This window comes from Canis lupus, chromosome 11 (genome assembly GCF_011100685.1).
Source record: "Canis lupus familiaris isolate Mischka breed German Shepherd chromosome 11, alternate assembly UU_Cfam_GSD_1.0, whole genome shotgun sequence".
Classification (NCBI taxonomy): domain Eukaryota; kingdom Metazoa; phylum Chordata; class Mammalia; order Carnivora; family Canidae; genus Canis; species Canis lupus.
The window spans coordinates 20614201-20632178 of record NC_049232.1 but is presented as its reverse complement, the minus strand read 5'-3'; the positions used below and the strand labels follow the sequence as shown (position 1 = coordinate 20632178).

At 43.5% G+C, this 17978-nt stretch overlaps 1 protein-coding gene across 4 annotated transcripts in view; it reads right to left on the bottom strand.

The window, feature by feature from the left end:
- The window catches only part of SLC22A4 (solute carrier family 22 member 4), a 44592-nt gene that overhangs the window by 6154 nt on the left and 20460 nt on the right, over positions 1 to 17978 (bottom strand). Inside the window, exons 4-7 of one of the 4 annotated variants that reach the window (XM_038552117.1) lie at positions 11509 to 11680; positions 6677 to 6803; positions 2660 to 2760; positions 676 to 857 (exon numbers count right to left, since the gene is read on the bottom strand). In XM_038552117.1, coding sequence (XP_038408045.1) covers positions 676 to 857; positions 2660 to 2760; positions 6677 to 6803; positions 11509 to 11680 — 582 coding nt within the window. Of the gene's footprint in view, positions 1 to 642; positions 858 to 2659; positions 2761 to 6676; positions 6804 to 11508; positions 11681 to 17978 lie in introns of all 4 variants that reach the window. The other 3 variants (XM_038552118.1, XM_038552116.1, XM_038552119.1) reach the window with 3 other exon arrangements.

Genomic DNA, 17978 nt, shown 5'->3' with positions numbered 1-17978 from the left:
CATTGCTTTCTGTTTTGTTCTACTGTTATTCAAGATCATTTATGCATTCAGGGACCTTTGTCCACTTCTATTTGTTACAACAGTTTCATGGAAGTTGTTAGCATGTTAATATAGTTAAACTTAACCTTCAACGAGAAGGAGCAATCCTTTCTATCCTGTTTATTATTATTAAAAAATATATATTTCTATGTATAATACTATGTTATCAATGATCTACTGACAATATTAATAAAATGAGAAAGTTAGAAATGAGGAGAAAGAAGAAGCAAGCATCTTCTTGTGCCCTAACTACTTAAGGATTACAGACCCTAAAAATCACGGACTTAATACTGGAACCGGCAGGTACTACACACTGCAACACTGTAATATGCTCCTTAGAGAAGAGGTTTGAAAGTACCAAGGCGATGATTCACGTCCTTAGTCTTCCTGGCAGGCAGTGATTTCTGATCCTCTAAAGCTGACTCCCATTTCAGGGGAGTTATGACCACAGAAGATTATGTAGTTAGCTATCACTTGTCTGGTGGACCTATGAAGAGCTTATAATGTAAAGGTGACACAAACAGGGTACAGTGACTAAAAATTAGTCTAGTTAAGGTTTGGATCTTTCTTGGTAAGCTGTTAATATTGGTTGTTAACTTTTACCTGCAGGTACCATCTGAATTAAGAGAAGCACACCTCCTCCCAAGAACAGTACTCCAGCTATGATATAACGCCTAGGCAGAGTTCGCAGTAGCAGCCAGGCTGTAATGTAAGCTGGAACTTCAATCAGGGCAGAAAGGAAACAGTTCAGGTAGGCATCTCCATGTAAATTTGGAGCATTGAGAGACAGAGCAAAGTAACCCACTGAGGTTAGCATCCTGAAAGACAAAAGAAAAAAGGAGAGCCTGAACCATTCAATAATCCCATGACAGTCAAGAAATTGTTTAGATCTTTCTGTCCTGCAAGTAGCCACTAGCCACATATGGCTGCTTAAAGGTCAATACGTTAAAATTAAATTAAATTAACAATTAAATTAAATTAAAAATTCAGTTTTTTAGGCACACTAGCCACACTTCACCAGCTTAATAACCATATGTGACCAGTGGCTACTATAATGGACAACTCAAACATAATATATTTCATTGTTGTGGAAAGTTCTATTGGAAAGCACTAGTTTAGATATACCAACATTCAATAACACCTACCCTGATCTAATTAATTTCAATATTTCCTGAACAGTTTGTACATCCTCATGCCCTTATAATTATTATTTGAAGAAAGATCATCAGTCACGTCAGTGAATACAAAATCCAGATTTTATTCCTATACAAAAGAAAAATGAAGACACATAGGTAAATACTGTGGGATTCACTTTCAGTGAATTCTAGTCAGTTTATTAAAAGTCACTTGAGGGAAAAGAATGAAAGTCCCACAATGGTTCAATGTTTCCCAGAGTACACACTGCATGTCCTATCATTACAATCAACTTCCACAGAACTGCAAAGCTCTTCTGGGCAAAAATAACTGCACTTTGCAGACTCCTCTGTGGAGACATTTGCTAATTATGAACATGACTGAAAAGCAGAGCATGTCTCAAAAATGTTTTCAGGAACATTGTTGGATCTTTTTATACATACTCTACCAGGTTGGGTAGTACAGGGCTAACCCAAAACAAAAGAAAAAATTAAACTTGATTGCTCTAAGGATCTTAGCGTTTCACATTTGATAATAAGTGCACTGTAGGCAAAACTAGTGACTAGTTTATTACTGGCTCAGTGATGCGCAAGATACATTTGTACCAATGACAGATGCTGACCTAGAAGAAGTAAGGAGGTCTAGAGTGAGGAAAGCCCTGCTTAGGACACATTTGCTAAATCCAGAGCCATAACTCTGTCATTGATTTTTTTCTAACTGCAAAACAGGATGGCCCTAAAAATAGACTCACTACAGTCTCTGAACCTTTGATTTTTTTGTGTTGCTGTTGGCGGGTAGGGATGTTCTTTTCTTCTTCCTCGTTTCTTGGAAGATACATTATTAAATCTAGACAAAGTCCATTCATTACCTCTATGCCTGAAAATCACTTGGTAGTTTGCTATTGGCAAGTGTGAAAAGCTCATCAAAGCTCCCACACCGGGGATCCCTGGGTGGCGCAGCCTTTGGCCCAGCGTGTGATCCTGGAGACCCGGGATCGAATCCCACGTCGGGCTCCTGGTGCATGGAGCCTGCTTCTCCCTCTGCCTATGTCTCTGTCTCTCTCTCTCTGTGTGACTATCATAAATAAATAAAAATTAAAAAAAAAAAAAAGCTCCCACACCGGCAGTGGGGATTCAGGTTGTTCTAATGTCACTGTTATGTTGACACTACAGCTTCAGGAAGCGGAAGCTGAATTAGCCTCTCAGTTTCAGCAATTTTATTAGTATTAATCCCAATTGCTTTCGGAGGGGAGGGACACTTTCCCTGTGGGCCATAGTACTGCAGACATAAATATTGTTCCCTGTGACTTTTTTTAGTATCCAGTTCCATGAATTGAATGGAGGCATTTCCAAATTACTTAGAAGTCTATAATTTTTATTTTGTTTTAGGAAGAGTCAGTCCTTGCCCTGACGTTGCTATGAATTAGAGAAAATCAGTTGTATACTTGTGTGCTGCATAGCACATTTCTAGATCACTTATTACTTACCACAGCAGCAAAGACATAATGGTTATTGTGGCAATATTCCGAGTCCTGAACAGGTCCAGAATGAAAACTTTCTGCTGACTTTGGAGTTTTAGTTCCTGAAGCTAAAATAATGCAAATAACCATGAGATTAAGAGGTAATGAGGAGGTATCTTCAACTACAGCAAGGTGGGAAAGACTTATGCATATGACTCTACTTCGCCTTGAATATGCTCAGAAGTCTGGAATTTGAGGGGAATCAGCGCATCTACTTATATGATGCTAATTCTAACACTTGAAAATACTTGTGGCCCATTTTAGATGCAAACTTTAAAATATATAACATTGGCTTCACTGTCTTTTTATATAAAGCCTGACTGCTAATAGCCTTTTCTTGACTCATGGTCACCACCCTGGTGATTTTAATCACACAGAGGATGCTATGATCCTCTGGACCTGTTTAGTGGGTAATGCCAAACAGCCCCAACCTGCCTCGAGGTCCATGTCTGCTTTTTGGACTTTTCTTGTTGTTGTCTCAGTGTCAGAACAGATTTGGGTAAACTGAGGGACTTTGGGCAAGTGATTATGTACTCCTTCTGAGCATCAGTTTACTTCTCTGTTAAAAAGGTATAGTAATTGGGAGTTGAAAAAATTAAATGAGATCTCACATATATAAAGCTTAGTATAGTACTTGAACCATGGTTAATGCCCAATATGTTTTAACTGTAATTATTACTATTACTATTACTGCAACACTGAGAAAAAGATTCTAGCCAGTTGGCTAGTTGCAGTTTCTTACTGCTATCAATGGGCTTTCTTCCTTTACTCTTAATCTTAATTTACTAAAGGCAACTTCCCATGTGTTAGGAATCTAGATAACCAAACTTATTGAAACTTGTAAAGGCTCTGAGGTAGAGGATCTTTTTGGGATATGGTGTGTGTGTGATAAAGAGGCTTGAGAAGGAGTGTTTATTGTGAGGGAGTGAGACTGCCAGACTGCCTTTAGAGCAGATGCTCCCCAGATGTAAGCATCCTTCTCTCTAAGAATAACCAGATACTCCCTCCTGCTGCTCGCAGACATATTATCTTTCTTTTTCTACACTATTTGGAATGCACAGCTTTAGAGCATACCCCTGGCCATATATCACTATTATCACAACCCAAATAAAGCTCCTGCATAAACTAGTGGGAACTTAAAGTCTTCACGGAGGGTTCTGGAAGTGGTGTCATGCACGTATAGGATCTGTGCATCAGGCATAAGCTAACACTTGGTGTTTCCACAGGGCCCTTATGAAAATGCAGATTGCCAGGTCCCCACCTTGCCTGCTGAATCTGAACCTTTCCTGGGACCCTGAAGCCTAGGACTCTGTATTTTTAAAGCTCCTTGGGTGATTTTTCCCCCCTTTTGGGTGATTGTGATAACAGCCAGTTTTACAAACCTCAGGACAAGAATATTCTTGTGTCCAGTCCTAGTCTCTGTATGGAGTCCCAAAATACCTTTGGACCAGACACCCTGAGCAGGTTGAAAGTGCTTCAGAAGGAAAGCCAGAAAAGCCCAAGATAGCTTTCCAAGGTGATACTACTCTATATTTATTTTTCTGTCCACTGCCTCTAACACAAGGTAAGAAAGCATATGCTCTTAAGCACATACTTGAACCATGGTTAATATGTACTTTGGCAACAGAGAGGCCTAGTGAGACTTCTAGCTGTGTGGTTCTGGGCAAATTACTTAACTTCTCTGTACCTCAGTTTCCTCTCCTGAAAACAAGGACTTAGGGACGCCTGGGTGGCTCAGTGTTTGAGTGTCTGCCTTTGGCTCAGATCATGATTTCAGGGCCCTGGGATGGAGCCCCTCATGGAGCCCCACATGGAAACCCATATCAGGCCCCCTGCTTAGCTGGGAGTCTGCTTCTCCCTCTGCCTGCCACCTCCCACCCCGCTCCTGCTCTCTTTCTCTCCCTCAAATAAATAAATAAAAATCTTTAAAAATTTATATTTTATAGGGGCACCTGGGTGGTGCAGTGGCTGAGCATCTGCCTTTGGCTCAGGTTGTGATCCTGGGGTCTTGGGATCAAGTCTTGCATCATACTCCCTGCTGGGAGCCTGCTTCTCCCTCTGCCTATGTCTCTGCCTCTCTCTGTGTGTCTTTCATAAATAAATAAATAAAATCTTAAAAAAAAAAAGAAAAGAAGAGCCTAGAGTGGTGCCTACTAGCTATGGCTTTACATGAACATCAAATAAGGTGAACACTGTGCCTGACACCTGGTAGACTCTCCATTGTCATTCTGGGCAGACCATGTTTGCTGGCACAGAGTTCTGTGGATCCTCCTAAAGAGGACCCTCGCCCCCCCTCCCAACCTCCTTTGCCAGGAGGGGAGCAGTAGAGGTGAGTACAGGCTCCCCTTCCCTCAACGGGCATGTCCAGTCAAGGCTCCACGTGTCTAACAACAGGAGCGCCAACAACAAGGCGCTGTCAGACACATGTGTTTTGACACTGGACTTTATTCTTATTTGCCCATAATTATCTCCTCTATGTTTTTTGACTGCTTTCAACCATGTATGTTTGATCTCCACTACTAAATTGTAAGTTCCTCAAAGACAGGAATCAGATCACATAGCCAAGAAATATCATCCAACAACCAGTACCACCCTGAGATGTAGAAGAGTCCACTGGATGCTCCTTAAATAAATTATTTAAGGCTGGGAATGAAATTTTTGATCAGAAGGGCAAAGGATTAAGAAATATTTGCACTGGCAGCCCTCTGAGAGCTTGGGCTCAGGGCCCTTAAATGAATCCTTCAGCTATTGCCAGGATATCTGTTTCTGTCAGAGATCCCAAAGGCCAGGGATGGAGGAAGCCCTCATGGTGGAACCGTGGTATGCCCACCACCCTCCACAGAGCCCTGCTTTCTAGGGTAGCCAGACTTGAGTCTATGCAGACTTAAATGTGGGGCAGGCATACTGTTGTTGCAGCTGCCCTAGTCTTTTTTTTTTTTTTAAGATTTTATTTATTTATTCATGAGAGACACACAGAGAGAGGCAGAGACACAGGCAGAGGGAGAAGCAGGCTCCATGTAGGGAGCCCAATGTGGGACTCCATCCCGGGACTCCAGGATCGAGCCCTGGGCCAAAGGCAGGTGTTAAACTGCTGAGCCACCCAGGTGTCCCTGCCCTAGTCTTCTTAAGGTATCCTGAGCAATCCCCTACCCTTCTCCTAGCGAGGAATGCCCTGCCCCATCTTCTCCATTCATCTAAGTCCCCCAACCCCTGGGTTGGACCTGCCTCTTCAGCCCTGAGTCAATCTATTTGCGCTCTCTGCAGGTACACAGCATCCACTCCTTGGATACTTAGCACTCCCTCCCTCCTGGCATCATTCATGTTACATCTAATCCTCTTGACACTCTTAGCTACATGTTATGCTCCTTAAGCATAGGAACTGTATCTAATTTTTCTTATTTTCTTTAGGATCTGGCACAGGCCATGGACGGAGAGTCCTCAATGACTGTCAGGAAGTGCAGCTGCTACCATAATATATTATCTTTTCCTCGTGGCCTCCTGCCTTCAGGGGTGAACCCTCAAGCCTACACTTTCACGCCTTTAGGTTGTTAGACACGACATACCAAGACTAGAGGCATACCCAGCTTCCTCGGCAGCTTTGGCACAATTCAGAGTATGGTGGGGAAATCCATGGATGGAATACCCTCAACCACATTTTCCTCACTTAATCTGGACATTCAAAAATCACCAGTATGTAAGTGCACCAGTGGTACAGAGCAATACCAGTAAAAAGTTGGATATAAACTTGCTGAAGGAAAGGAGGAACTCATATTTAATCAACACTTGCTATATACTAAGCAGTTTACATATATGATTGCACCTAGTTTCTACACAGCACTCTGAGGTGGGTTTCAGCTCAGTATTTAATCATCACAGTGTCTCTAAGGACTCACAAAGAGCCTGGATCGTAGTGGGCACACAGTGGATTAAGTTAAATAAAAAATGCATAGCTGATTTTAGGAGGACACATTTGCAAATGCTTACCTCCATAGGATCAAAAATCACCACTGGGGCAGCTATGTTGTTCATTTTTGCAGCTTTTTGGATGATATTTTCAGCCTCTCTAAATCTTCTCTGGGATATCAACCACCGGGGAGATTCGGGAATAAACCTGGAATACATTTTTAATGGTTTATAATTTTTCACAATCACAAGGTTTGATACTATTCACCATAAATTGCCCCCCCCCAAATTTTTATTTTGTAAGATTTTAGTCTGTTTAAAGAAAATCAGGAAGGAGGCCTCGTAAGATTTCCGTTGATAACAGGAATAATAAAGCACCTCCAAATTTCAAAGTTCTGATCAAATAACAAGGCTGATCATCAGTTGTGCTTGAAGCCAGGACCAAACCATGGGTGGGTTTAACTGTGGGTGCCATAAGCCAGGGCACTGGGGGACAGTCATTTCAAACTGAATAGCCAGTGAAGCTCTTAAAGAAACACAATCTAGTGTCTTTTTAGTGTGTCCATCCCTTGGAGAATTCCTGGTGCCCCAGCTGATGATGGTCAGAAGTTTATCAGGTAAAGGATGCCCTTTACCATGGAGCCATTTGTGGTTTTGGGTTTTTCCTGGAGTCAGAGGAGGAAAGTGTATATATGGACATCCTCCTATGAGCTGCTATCCCTGTGGCTCTCAACAGACTCCCAGGTCAGTGAGTAACCAAATCAGTTTTTAGGAGACATTGTTGTCTTTTTTTTTTTTTTTTTTTCTAATGTCTAGAAACGTAAAATTTTTTTTATTGCACACAGTTCACTTCTTTCCTAATTTTTTTCTTTTTTTTTTTTTTAAGATTTTATTTATTTATTAGAGACACAGAAAGAGAGAGAGAGAGACAGAGAGACAGGCAGAGGAAGAAGCAGGCTCCATGCAGGAAGCCCAAAGTGGGACTCGATCCTGGGTCTCCAGGATCAGGCCCTGGGCTGAAGGCGGCGCTAAATCACTAAGCTACGGAGGCTGCCCTATTCTTTCCTAATTTTTCTATTTTTTTCTATTTCTATCTATTTTTATCATACTTACATTTATTTATATTTTCCTATTTTTTCCTACTTTTTATTTCTCAGCATTTCTTAGCCATTCTCCTTCCAGCTCTCGTTTTTCTTACCTGTCAGTACTCAATCATCCTAGAAAATAAATTACATGTAGCAGATACAGAAGCCTCCTATAAGTAAATGGGCCCCTCTGGAGCCTCAACAGGAATTAATCCCAGCGCACAACACAGCTTATCAAATGGCCAAGCCTCAGCTTCCTTCCCCAGATTCCTAGCACATGGGTTGAAAAATGAACCCAGTTTATGCCTTTTTTAAAATTAATTAATTAATTAATTAATTAATTAATTTTTTAAGATTTTATTTATTTATTCATGAAAGACACACAGAGAGAGAGGCAGAGACACAGGCAAAGGGAGAAGCAGGCTCCATGCAGGGAGCCTGATGTAGGAGTCAATCCCAGGACTCCAAGATCACACTCTGGGTCGAAGGCAGGTGCTAAACCACTGAGTCACCCAGGGATCCCCTATTTAGGCCATTTTGGAATATGCCTTTAGTTGGTCCCTGTAGGAACTCTGATGTTAGGTTATTGACCTTCAGTGAACAGGGCTGTGCTGTCTGAGAAAGCTTTCTGCAGTGTTCTGTAGCTGTGTTGTCTAATAAAGTAGCCAATAAATTGCATGTGGCTATTGAGCTGGTGTAAATAATGTAAATGAGCAAATGAAATTTTTATAGTATTCACTTTAAATTAATTTGAATTTCAATAGCAGCATGTGGCTAGTGGCTACTGTGTTAGTGCAGAATTAGAGCTCTTAACTTGTCAGCCATTGTATATTTCATGTGTATATACAGGCACACTTCACTTCTAATTCTGAGCAATGTCGGGACGCCTGGGTGGCTCAGTGGTTGAGCATCTGCCTTTGGTTCAGGGCGTGATCCCATGGTCCCCGGATCGAGTCCCACATCGGGCTCCCTGCATGGAGCCTGCTTCTCCCTCTGCCTATGTCTCTGCCTGCCTCTCTCTCTGTCTCTTATGAATAAATAAATAAATAAATAAATAAATAAATAAATAAATAAATCTTAAAAAAAAAAATCTGAGCAATGTCTTTCCCCCACCAGGTTGTTCTTAGAAATACCCTGCCTTTCTTTCCATAGGCTCATCATGAACCTCAAGTTCTTAATGTTTGGTCAGCTAGATATTGCAAAGCTTCCCCCATGTTGCATCTACGGGCTCCTTCCCCACCCCGTACACACATACTCCATTCATACTTGTGGTCCATTCTTGCCAAACCTTTTAAAGGGAACTTGAGATATGAAAAATCCCCAAACCACCCTCAGGGCCCTGCATAGTAGGTCTACTCTCATTTCCAGCCCACCATACTTAGGGCTGCTGCCATCTTTACTTTTGCCATGGCTTTTTGCTGCATGGAGAATCAAGTCTAGCTGATGGTTTCAAAAGTTAGTGGAGCGCTATACACTCTAGCCTCTCTGCAGACTGAATTCAAATAGAACAGGGGAAAGGCATTGCTGGGAAGTCTCTATCACACACTAAGCAGGCAGCAGGGAGCATAGCAGCCCGAAGCCAGCTCCCCCATGATCCCAGCCCACCTAGACTGAAGAGCATGGCTTCCAGAAGCCCCACCCTCCAGAACCAGGTGTTCCTAAGAAAGCTGTTTTGTTTTTATAGGAAAATGATTAGACTGGTGTTAAACTTTCAGGACAAGCACACAGCCTTGTAGCACTGGCCCTGGGGCTGCCCTCTGGGGGTGGGGGGCAGTCCTGTCCCTGGGACAGTGTGCCAACAGCTGGCAGTGCTCATGAGCCAACCAGGTGACAACAAAAGGAAGAACTCTCCTTAGGGCAAGAGTAAGGCAGCTCCTCATGGAATGGACCATCTTTACTAGAAACTGAAGGGGCTGACCTATCAGACTTGTTCCTTGATGAAATATTTGGACCTAAAACACAGGTCTAAGCTGCTGAAATTGAAATCCCTACTAATCTTTTATGGTCCATCAGGGGCCTTTTCTCTCTCTCTCTCTCTCTCTCTCTGATAGAGGCACACAGTAATAAAGGTTGGTTATAACCTATTTTAGAAATACTGGTCTCTTATACCAAAATGACAATAGGAGCCAGGGATCATAGATTACTAACATCATTTGCCTGAGGAGGCAGAGAATAACTTTGGACTTGTCTTGTCATATGTTCTGAGAGAACCTCTGGTCACCAACATCTTTTACAGTAAATTCAGTTAGCAAGGAAATTGTGGAAAGAAGATGTGATGAAGAAGATGTTGATGATTATGATTATGATATTGATGGCTCTCATTCCAGAAAATTGCCCTGCTCTTGTAAATCTGGGGTGCTTCCTTGGAGACAGAGCTGTGTAGTGAATGGCCTGTCCTTACTTACCATAAGTTTTTCTGACCTTCAGGGTGAGTTCCAGAGAAAAACCTCCAAATCAGAAGAGTATCTAACCTTTAACACACTGTCTCTCAAATTCCAGGGAACGGAGGAAAAAAGTGCTTTCTCCTCCCAGGCACAATCCATGCCAAGAATTTACTTTGAAAAATGATAGCAGTCTTAGAAGTGATAATAAGACAGCAACTGGGAGTGGTCCCACCTGTGCTAACTGATCCAACAAGGCCAAAATATACTACCTGTCAGCCTCTATGGTTGCCTAACAGTAGCAGCAAGATAAAGGACCTTCTGGCAACTTCCTAGGCTATGTACAAAGAACAGGGAACCATGAGGGCTAGTCTAAACCATGAGATTGAAAAATGGTCAAAGAAACTTTCATTGTGTATAAGCAGGTAGAGATCAAGCAGCTCAGTGAAACCTGTCACTGCTGGGAGATTTTATATCATGAAACCAAACCAAAAAGAATTAGAGAGAGATACCCACCCAAAAAAGCAATTCCCTTTCTTCTTGCTTAAATATGGAAATAAACCTCTCCCAAAACAAAACAAAGAAATGGGGGGTTTCCCAAAAGAAAGTATGGCTGGGACTTTATTCCATTATTCTGTCTTCTCTCACCTGAAATTTCCTACATCATCATATTGGGTGAAACTGGGGCCTGTATCTCCAAACGTGTTTAATCCTGCATGAATGTGTCAAAACTGGGTGGCAGGATTGAGGAAGGAGAGATTTCTCTAAAACTCATTAAATGAAAGTAATCCTCTCATCTTCAAGACAAAGCAGAATAAACAGGCACACCTAGATGTTAATCACCCTGTGATAGGAAAACTTGAGGAAATTGTATTAAATTTGTATTAAATTGAGAGCACCAGGGTGGCTCAGTCAGTTAAGTGTCTGCCTTCAGTTCAGGTCATGGTCCCCAAATCCTGGGATCCAGTTCCCTTGTCTGGCTTCCTGCTCAGCGGGGAGTCTGCTTCTCCTTCTCCCTCTGCCCTGCTCCCCGCTCATGCTTGCTCTATCTCTCAAATAAATAAAATCTTAAAAAAAGAAAGAAAGAAAGAAAGACACTACACTAGTTGAATCCATAAGGGGAAAGATTTCCTGAGAGAAAAGTTGTCGAAAGAGCCAGGAGAGGGAGAGCTTTCTAGCTCTGCCCAACAGTACCACCTCCGCAAACATCACCAACCAACAGCCGAGAGTGGAGGGAGCCTCAGTGGGGACGCGTTTCCCGAGAACGGTGCTCTGTGGGAGCGCAGTGTGGAGCAACAGACCCCAGCAACAGGCCCACCCACAGAAAGGCCAACACTCTCCTGGCCTCGGGCGGCTCCACTGAGATGGGCCCGCGGGGAGGCGCCAGGCTCCAGCTCCAGGCCGCTGGCCCGCAGCGGGGGGCCGTCTGGGACAGAACCACACTCACCACCACAGAGGGATGCACAGCACCCCCGGCAGCGTCAGCGCCAGCAGCAGCATCCGCCAGTCTCTGATGAAGTAAGCAAACAGTGGCAGCAGCATGTAGCCAACTGCAAAAAATGTGCACACTCCTAATGTAGAGAATATAATACGAACTGACTTGCCCAGAATTTCAGTTCCTGTTCAAAACAAGGGAGGAGTATTAGCATTTTAGCTCACTTCAATATTTGCTGTTTTACATCATTACCTGGCAGTTAGGGTGAACTACAATTACTCAGGAAAGGGAAAAGGCATTTGCCTTAGGGCCCAGAGGAGGCGTGATTATGGTGAAGGACAGTGGGAAGTGACCTTGACACCTTCAAGAAGACTTGACACCTTCAAGAAGGATGAGTTTTCACGAGATTTTAAAGGAGCCACAGATTTATCTTTTGAAGGCCGTCTCATGTCACAGAAATATCATGCCCAGCCCTGAGAGGCAATCTTTTCTGAGAAAGCCACATTTCCAAAATAAGCACACAGGGTGAGGAGCAGAAAGGGTGTTCCGGGAGGCTCTTCTGAGGGACTCTGTGGGGTCACGATGCATGTAGCCTTTCCCACCTTTCCCCACTATGAACAAACAGACAAGGGATCTTGGGGAACAGTGGAAAGTTCATAGTTCATAGAGTTGTGTTAGGACACTGTTAGCTACCCTTAGGCCCTGAGAAATGATAAATAGGATCCAAAAAAAAAAAAAAAGGATCCAGCTGATCCTGAAGGTACACAGAGGGGTACACCCTCCCCCCCACCCCAGCCACCCAGGGCTGAATTCCTTGTGGCCATCCTACCCAGAGATCAGCCCCAGGCAGACATCATCTATTCAGACCAAGGAAAGAAAGAAGGAGCTATTTTGCTGGCCCAGCAGGTGGCAGCTCTAGAGCTGGCCACACACCCAGGAAACTTCACAGAGCTTTCCCAGAACACCACAAAGGCCCAAGCTTGCTTGGTGTGGGGCTTTGTTTTGGGAAAGAGAACACTGGGGTGGGGGTGGGGGGAGTGGGGAGGGGGGAGGGGCAGGGAGTGGGGGGGTGGAGTGTTGGCTTTTGCTCTGCTCAGTGTTACAGGTCTTCCAGAGATACTGCCTGCCTCTTGGAGCTCTCAGTTGCGATGGGGGAGTCCAAGAACAAGCTCCTTCTGTTGTCACGGAGCTCCAGGCCCTTTCCAGAGTCTACTCTTGGTCCTCTGACCCTGAGCCAGAGATCTGGCCAATGGCAACAGCTTTGCTTTTTGTTTGAGATCTGCCCACCATTACAGGAAAGTAGCCCAGGAAACACAAAACAGACCATTCAAAGGACCATTCAGGCTTGTCTCTCAAAAAGTATTTTCTCAGTTGTGTTAAAATGCCCTGAGCACAAGCTCAGGAATTAAGGGCGAATTCCAGAGGAGCCATATAATTACTACAGTGCATGGATCCACTTACACAAGGATTTTTTAAAAAATAAATACAGTACAGTACTGTACATGTATTTCTCTTCCTTATGATTTTCATAACATTTTCTTTTCTCTAGCTTACTTTATTTTAAGAATACGGTATATAATATAGAACATAATATGTGTTAATTGGATGTTTTTGTTATTAGTAAGGCTTCTGATCAACAGTAGACTCTATTAGAAGTTAGAATCTGAGGAATTAAAAGTTATATGTGGATTTTCGACTGTGTGGGTGAAGGGTGGTCAGTGCCCCAATCCCCCATTGGTATGGGTCAATTATAGTTGGTTTGTTTCCCATTCTTGCTGCCTGCTTGTTCCTGATCCTCCAGCCCATTTCATCCTCACTCATCATAACTAAGATGTGTGCCTCAGTGGTTCCCTTTTGAACAACCATTTCTAAACACCAGACTGATAGACATGGCCAATAATGTGTGCCTCTCCCATTCCAGACTGTAGGTAATAGGCCTAACCACCTAGGGCACTTTTCAGCCTCTCTACTAATTTCCAAAGATAGGGCTTGACTTCTTTGAGGATTGTGAGTGGTATTTTCAGATCTTTTCCTACCTCAGTAATGACCCTCTTACCATTCCACAGGCAGACCCACCTTGCCATGATTCTTAACACTTTGGCTGTAATGACCATGATGTGGGAATGAATAGGGGGATGCTTTGTCCCTAAGCATTGTTTCAGCAGTGAAGCAGCAGAGGATTTGGTTGCAGAAAAGATCAAGTGCACAGGACCAAGTGAGAATCTTGTAATATCGTGAGGCCAAGGGAGCTCCCCCTACGATTCCATGACCCTGATAGGAGAAGAGAGAGAAGAGATACCAATGGATTCCTGGATAACGTCTGTCTCTAAGCTCGGGTCTCAGGCCAGAACAGCGTTATTCTGACTTTGCACAGAAAAGGGGGAACAGAGCTTTCTAAATGTAACCCTCTGTCTTTGCGGGGAGCAACACAGATGGCATGAATCTGAAGAGTTCCTTGTTAGCACGACTCCTTGCCCTCTGACTTTTAGACAGCCACTTCTCCTGACACATTATCATCATTGCTGTCACCATTATCATCTCCATAGCTAACATTTGCTTTTGAGCAGGTGCTTTGAGCCAGGTCTTCGACTACATACATTATCTCTTTGAAGTTTCACAATAATTATGAAAGAACTAATATTACCACTGGGACACCTGGGTGGCTTAGTGGTTAAGTGTCCTACTCCTGATTTCAGCTCAGTTTGTGACATCAAGATTGTGAGATCAAGCCCCACATCAGGCTCCATGCTCCATAAGGAGTCTGTTTGAGCTTCTCTCTCCCTCTCCCTCTGCCTCTTTCTCCCACTCACTATCTCTCTCTAAAATAAATAAATCTCTAGGGATCCCTGGTTGGCGCAGCGGTTTGGCGCCTGCCTTTGGCCCAGGGCGCGATCCTGGAGACCCGGGATCGAATCCCACGTCGGGCTCCCGGTGCGTGGAGCCTGCTTCTCCCTCTGCCTATGTCTCTGCCTCTCTCTCTCTCTCTCTGTATGACTATCATAAATAGAAAAAAAAAAAAAAAAGACTGTATATATAAAAAAAAAAATAAATAAATAAATCTTTAAAAAAAGATAAACTAATACTACTGCTGTTTTACACATAATCAGCTGAGCCTTAAAGAGTTGAAGCAAATTGCCTCAATTCACACGTAGGTAGTAACTGGGGCAGCAAGGATATAAGCCTGATCTGTTTGAACTATGGATACCATCTAGAAAAAAATCACCTGGAGGCAAAGCTCAGGCCTTATCAAGCACTGCTACAAATGAAATTCCTAAGGGAGACATTCATGGGACATGGGTCAGGCCATGTTCTCTTTGCAAGAAGTGAGGATTTGCATATTCCCTTCTTGGGCTGGTCTTTGAACCAAGGGGGTGGCTGACCAGACCTCTCTGAGGAGCACTAGAAGAGGAGCCCTGCTTCCTGCAGGCCTTCCATGGCCTATAGCTGCCCAACCGGTGACAGCAGAGGACAGCTGGTTGGGGATGCCTATTTTGGCCTGTTTACTCATTAGGTTTTTGCTCCTGGTTGGTCTTGGTCTGCTTGGACCTTGCAATGTCTCTTGGGAGTAAAACTCTGTCATATAAGCCGAAGAGCATGTCCCGATCAGGAGTGTTTGCCCATTGCCTGTCACTACCACTCCAATCAGAGTACTCTCTCCAAAAGGGAGTGACTCAGAAAGGGGTAAGCTCACTTCCACATTGATCAAGGCCCTTCTCTGGTTGTTATCCCAAGAATCACTGGATCCACTCCATGTGAAGGCAGGACCTAGTCTTCTATGAATGACCAACAGAGGCCTGCAGCAGACCCCTGCTCAAGAAATAAGAAGGTGGGAACACCTGGATGGCTCAGTGGTTAAGTGTCTATCTTTGGCTCAGGGTGTGATCTTGGGGTCCTGGGATCAAGTCCCACATCGGGCTCCCTGCAGGGAGACTGCTTCGCCCTCTGCCTGTGTCCCTGCTTCTCTTTCTGTGTCTCTCATGAATAAATAAATTAAAAATCTTTTTTTAAAAAAAGAAAGAGGGCAGCTCTGGTGGCTCAGCGGTTTAGTGCCTCCTTCAGCCCAGGGCATGATCCTGGAGACCCGGGATCGGGTCCCACGTCAGGCTCCCTGCGTGGAGCCTGCTTCTTCCTCTGCCTGTATCTGCCTCTCTCTCTGTGTCTCTCATGAATAAATAAATAAAATCTAAAAAAAGAAAAAGAAAGAAAGAAATAAGAAGGTGGTACAGTTGCCAGGCTATAGGGTAGGACCCAGGAACCCCTGGGTTATGAGTAGAGAGGCCATGTGCAGAGAGGTATCTGCAGAGAGCCTGGGCTCCTTAACACTCATTTGCTAGTAGAGTGAATTTGATAAGTCCTACTTCATGGATGTCTTATTCAAGGACTGAGATACCATGTGTAAAGTATCTAGTAGAATATCTGGCATGTGGTAGGTGCCCAGGAATAGCTAATTCTTTTATCCTGGTAAAAGTAATCTTTATTATCTCTGTATATAACCCAAAAAGTCTTTCTTCACTCAGTACATTGCAAACAAGGGATGCAGCAAATTTCTGCATCTTCTTAATATATTTGTATCTCATCTAATCCCTTGAAGTCTTTGAGGTACCTTATAATTTGAATATAATAAGATAACAGTAACATTAATGTTACTGTAATTAATTAATGTAAAATACAAAGAAAGGCAAAAGTTCTGCCTTGAAGAAAAGGACAAAAAATATGCAACTGGTCACCTTGAAAAAACAGTATGGCAGTTCCTGAAATGGTTAAATATAAAATTACCATATGACCTGGCAAATCCATTCCTAGGTACATATCCAAGAGACCTGAAAACACATATCCACAAAAACCTGTACTCAAATGATGATAGTAGCATTATTTTTGATAGTCAAAAAGTGGAAATAACTCAGATGGCCATCAACTGATGTGTGGATGAAGATGTTGTCAATCCATTCAGTGGAATAGTGATTCCCATGCTACAGCATGAGCCAGCCTTGAGAACATCAAGCAAAGGAAGTCAATCACAAAGACCACATGTTGTATGTTTCCACTTGTTTGAAATGTCTAGAATAGATAAATCCACACAGAAAGTAGATTAATGGTTGCCAGAGGTTAGGAAAAGAGGAGGATAGAGAATCACTGCTAATGGGTATAGGGTTTTTTGAGGAAGTGATGAAAATGTACTGGAGTTGGAAAAAGTTGATGGTTGGACAACTTTGCGAATATACTAATAACCATTAAAGTACATCTTTTAAAAGAGTGAATAGTATGGTATGCAAATTATATCTCAATTTAAAAACATTTAAAAAATGTGTGACTGATAAAGACTGCATGGTTGATACTTTCAATTTTGCCTGAATTTTCTGGTAGCCAGAGTTATAGAGGAAGATGCCATTAATCACATACTTTTGAAAAAAGGAAGAACATATATAGACCCCGGAGGAAGCAGAGTTTTAAATAAGTCAGCATAGTAGCACAAATATTGCACAGGAGGTTGATGTTAGAAACACTAGGAAAATACTGAATTAGTGGATCGGTCGAGACGGGAAAGCAGTTAACTGTGAAATATAAATTTGAACAGGTAGTTATGAGGGATAACAGAGGAGCCTCTGGCTTTTTACCCAGAAGACTGTGGACAGCTGTGAGGCACTATTTCTGGCAAACAGTAGGAGATGGTGAGAGAGAGCTAGAGTGTGGGCAGAGTCGGGGTCATCCGTCCTGAGTAGTCATTTCCTCCTAAACTAGCATTTTTTTTGGCAAGGCCTCACTATCAGGTGAATCCACTTTATGTTCCTTTGGCTAGCACTGTTCTTTCCCTCCCTTGTCCCCTAGGACTCTGGCAGGCTTTACAATTTTTAAAAAGTAGAGCAAGGAAGGTCCATTTCTGCGTCGTTTTGAGAATGACAGCAATTCAGCTTCCTGAATTAATGTGAAGCCTCTTAAAATGGGATTATTATCACAGATTCTCGCCAGCCCTTCCCCAGAGCCAGAGGGCATAAAACTGAAGGCGCATCTCTCAAGCTTTCGTTTACTTTACTCAGAACCCAGAATTCACCATTTTGGCCCTGGAACGCCAGGGGGCGCTGCTGCGCTGTGGGGAAGCCAGGCGCCGCCCAGCCCTCGCGCTTGGTGCGGCCGCGGCATCCCAGGCCCGGACTCCGGAGTCCGCTACTCCAGGGGGCGGATAGGTTTTCAGCGACATTCTCAAATGTCCAAACCTGAAAACCCAACACAAAGAGTCTCCTACCAGGACACAAACGTTAGCAGTTCCCTTTAGAGCACAGAGACGTGAAACGCCAGCCAGGGAGGCTCTGGGACCCAGGCTGATGGGGAGCCTGCAGCGCCCAGCGTCCAGCTCACTGATGGCTGGCTTATAAATCTCGGACCTCCCCGATCTTACAAGATCTTGTTCTCCCCCTTGGCCCTATCATTCTTCTTGGCATGGAGAGCTGGGAGGGGAGCAGGCTGTAGTGTCAGGGCCAGTTGGG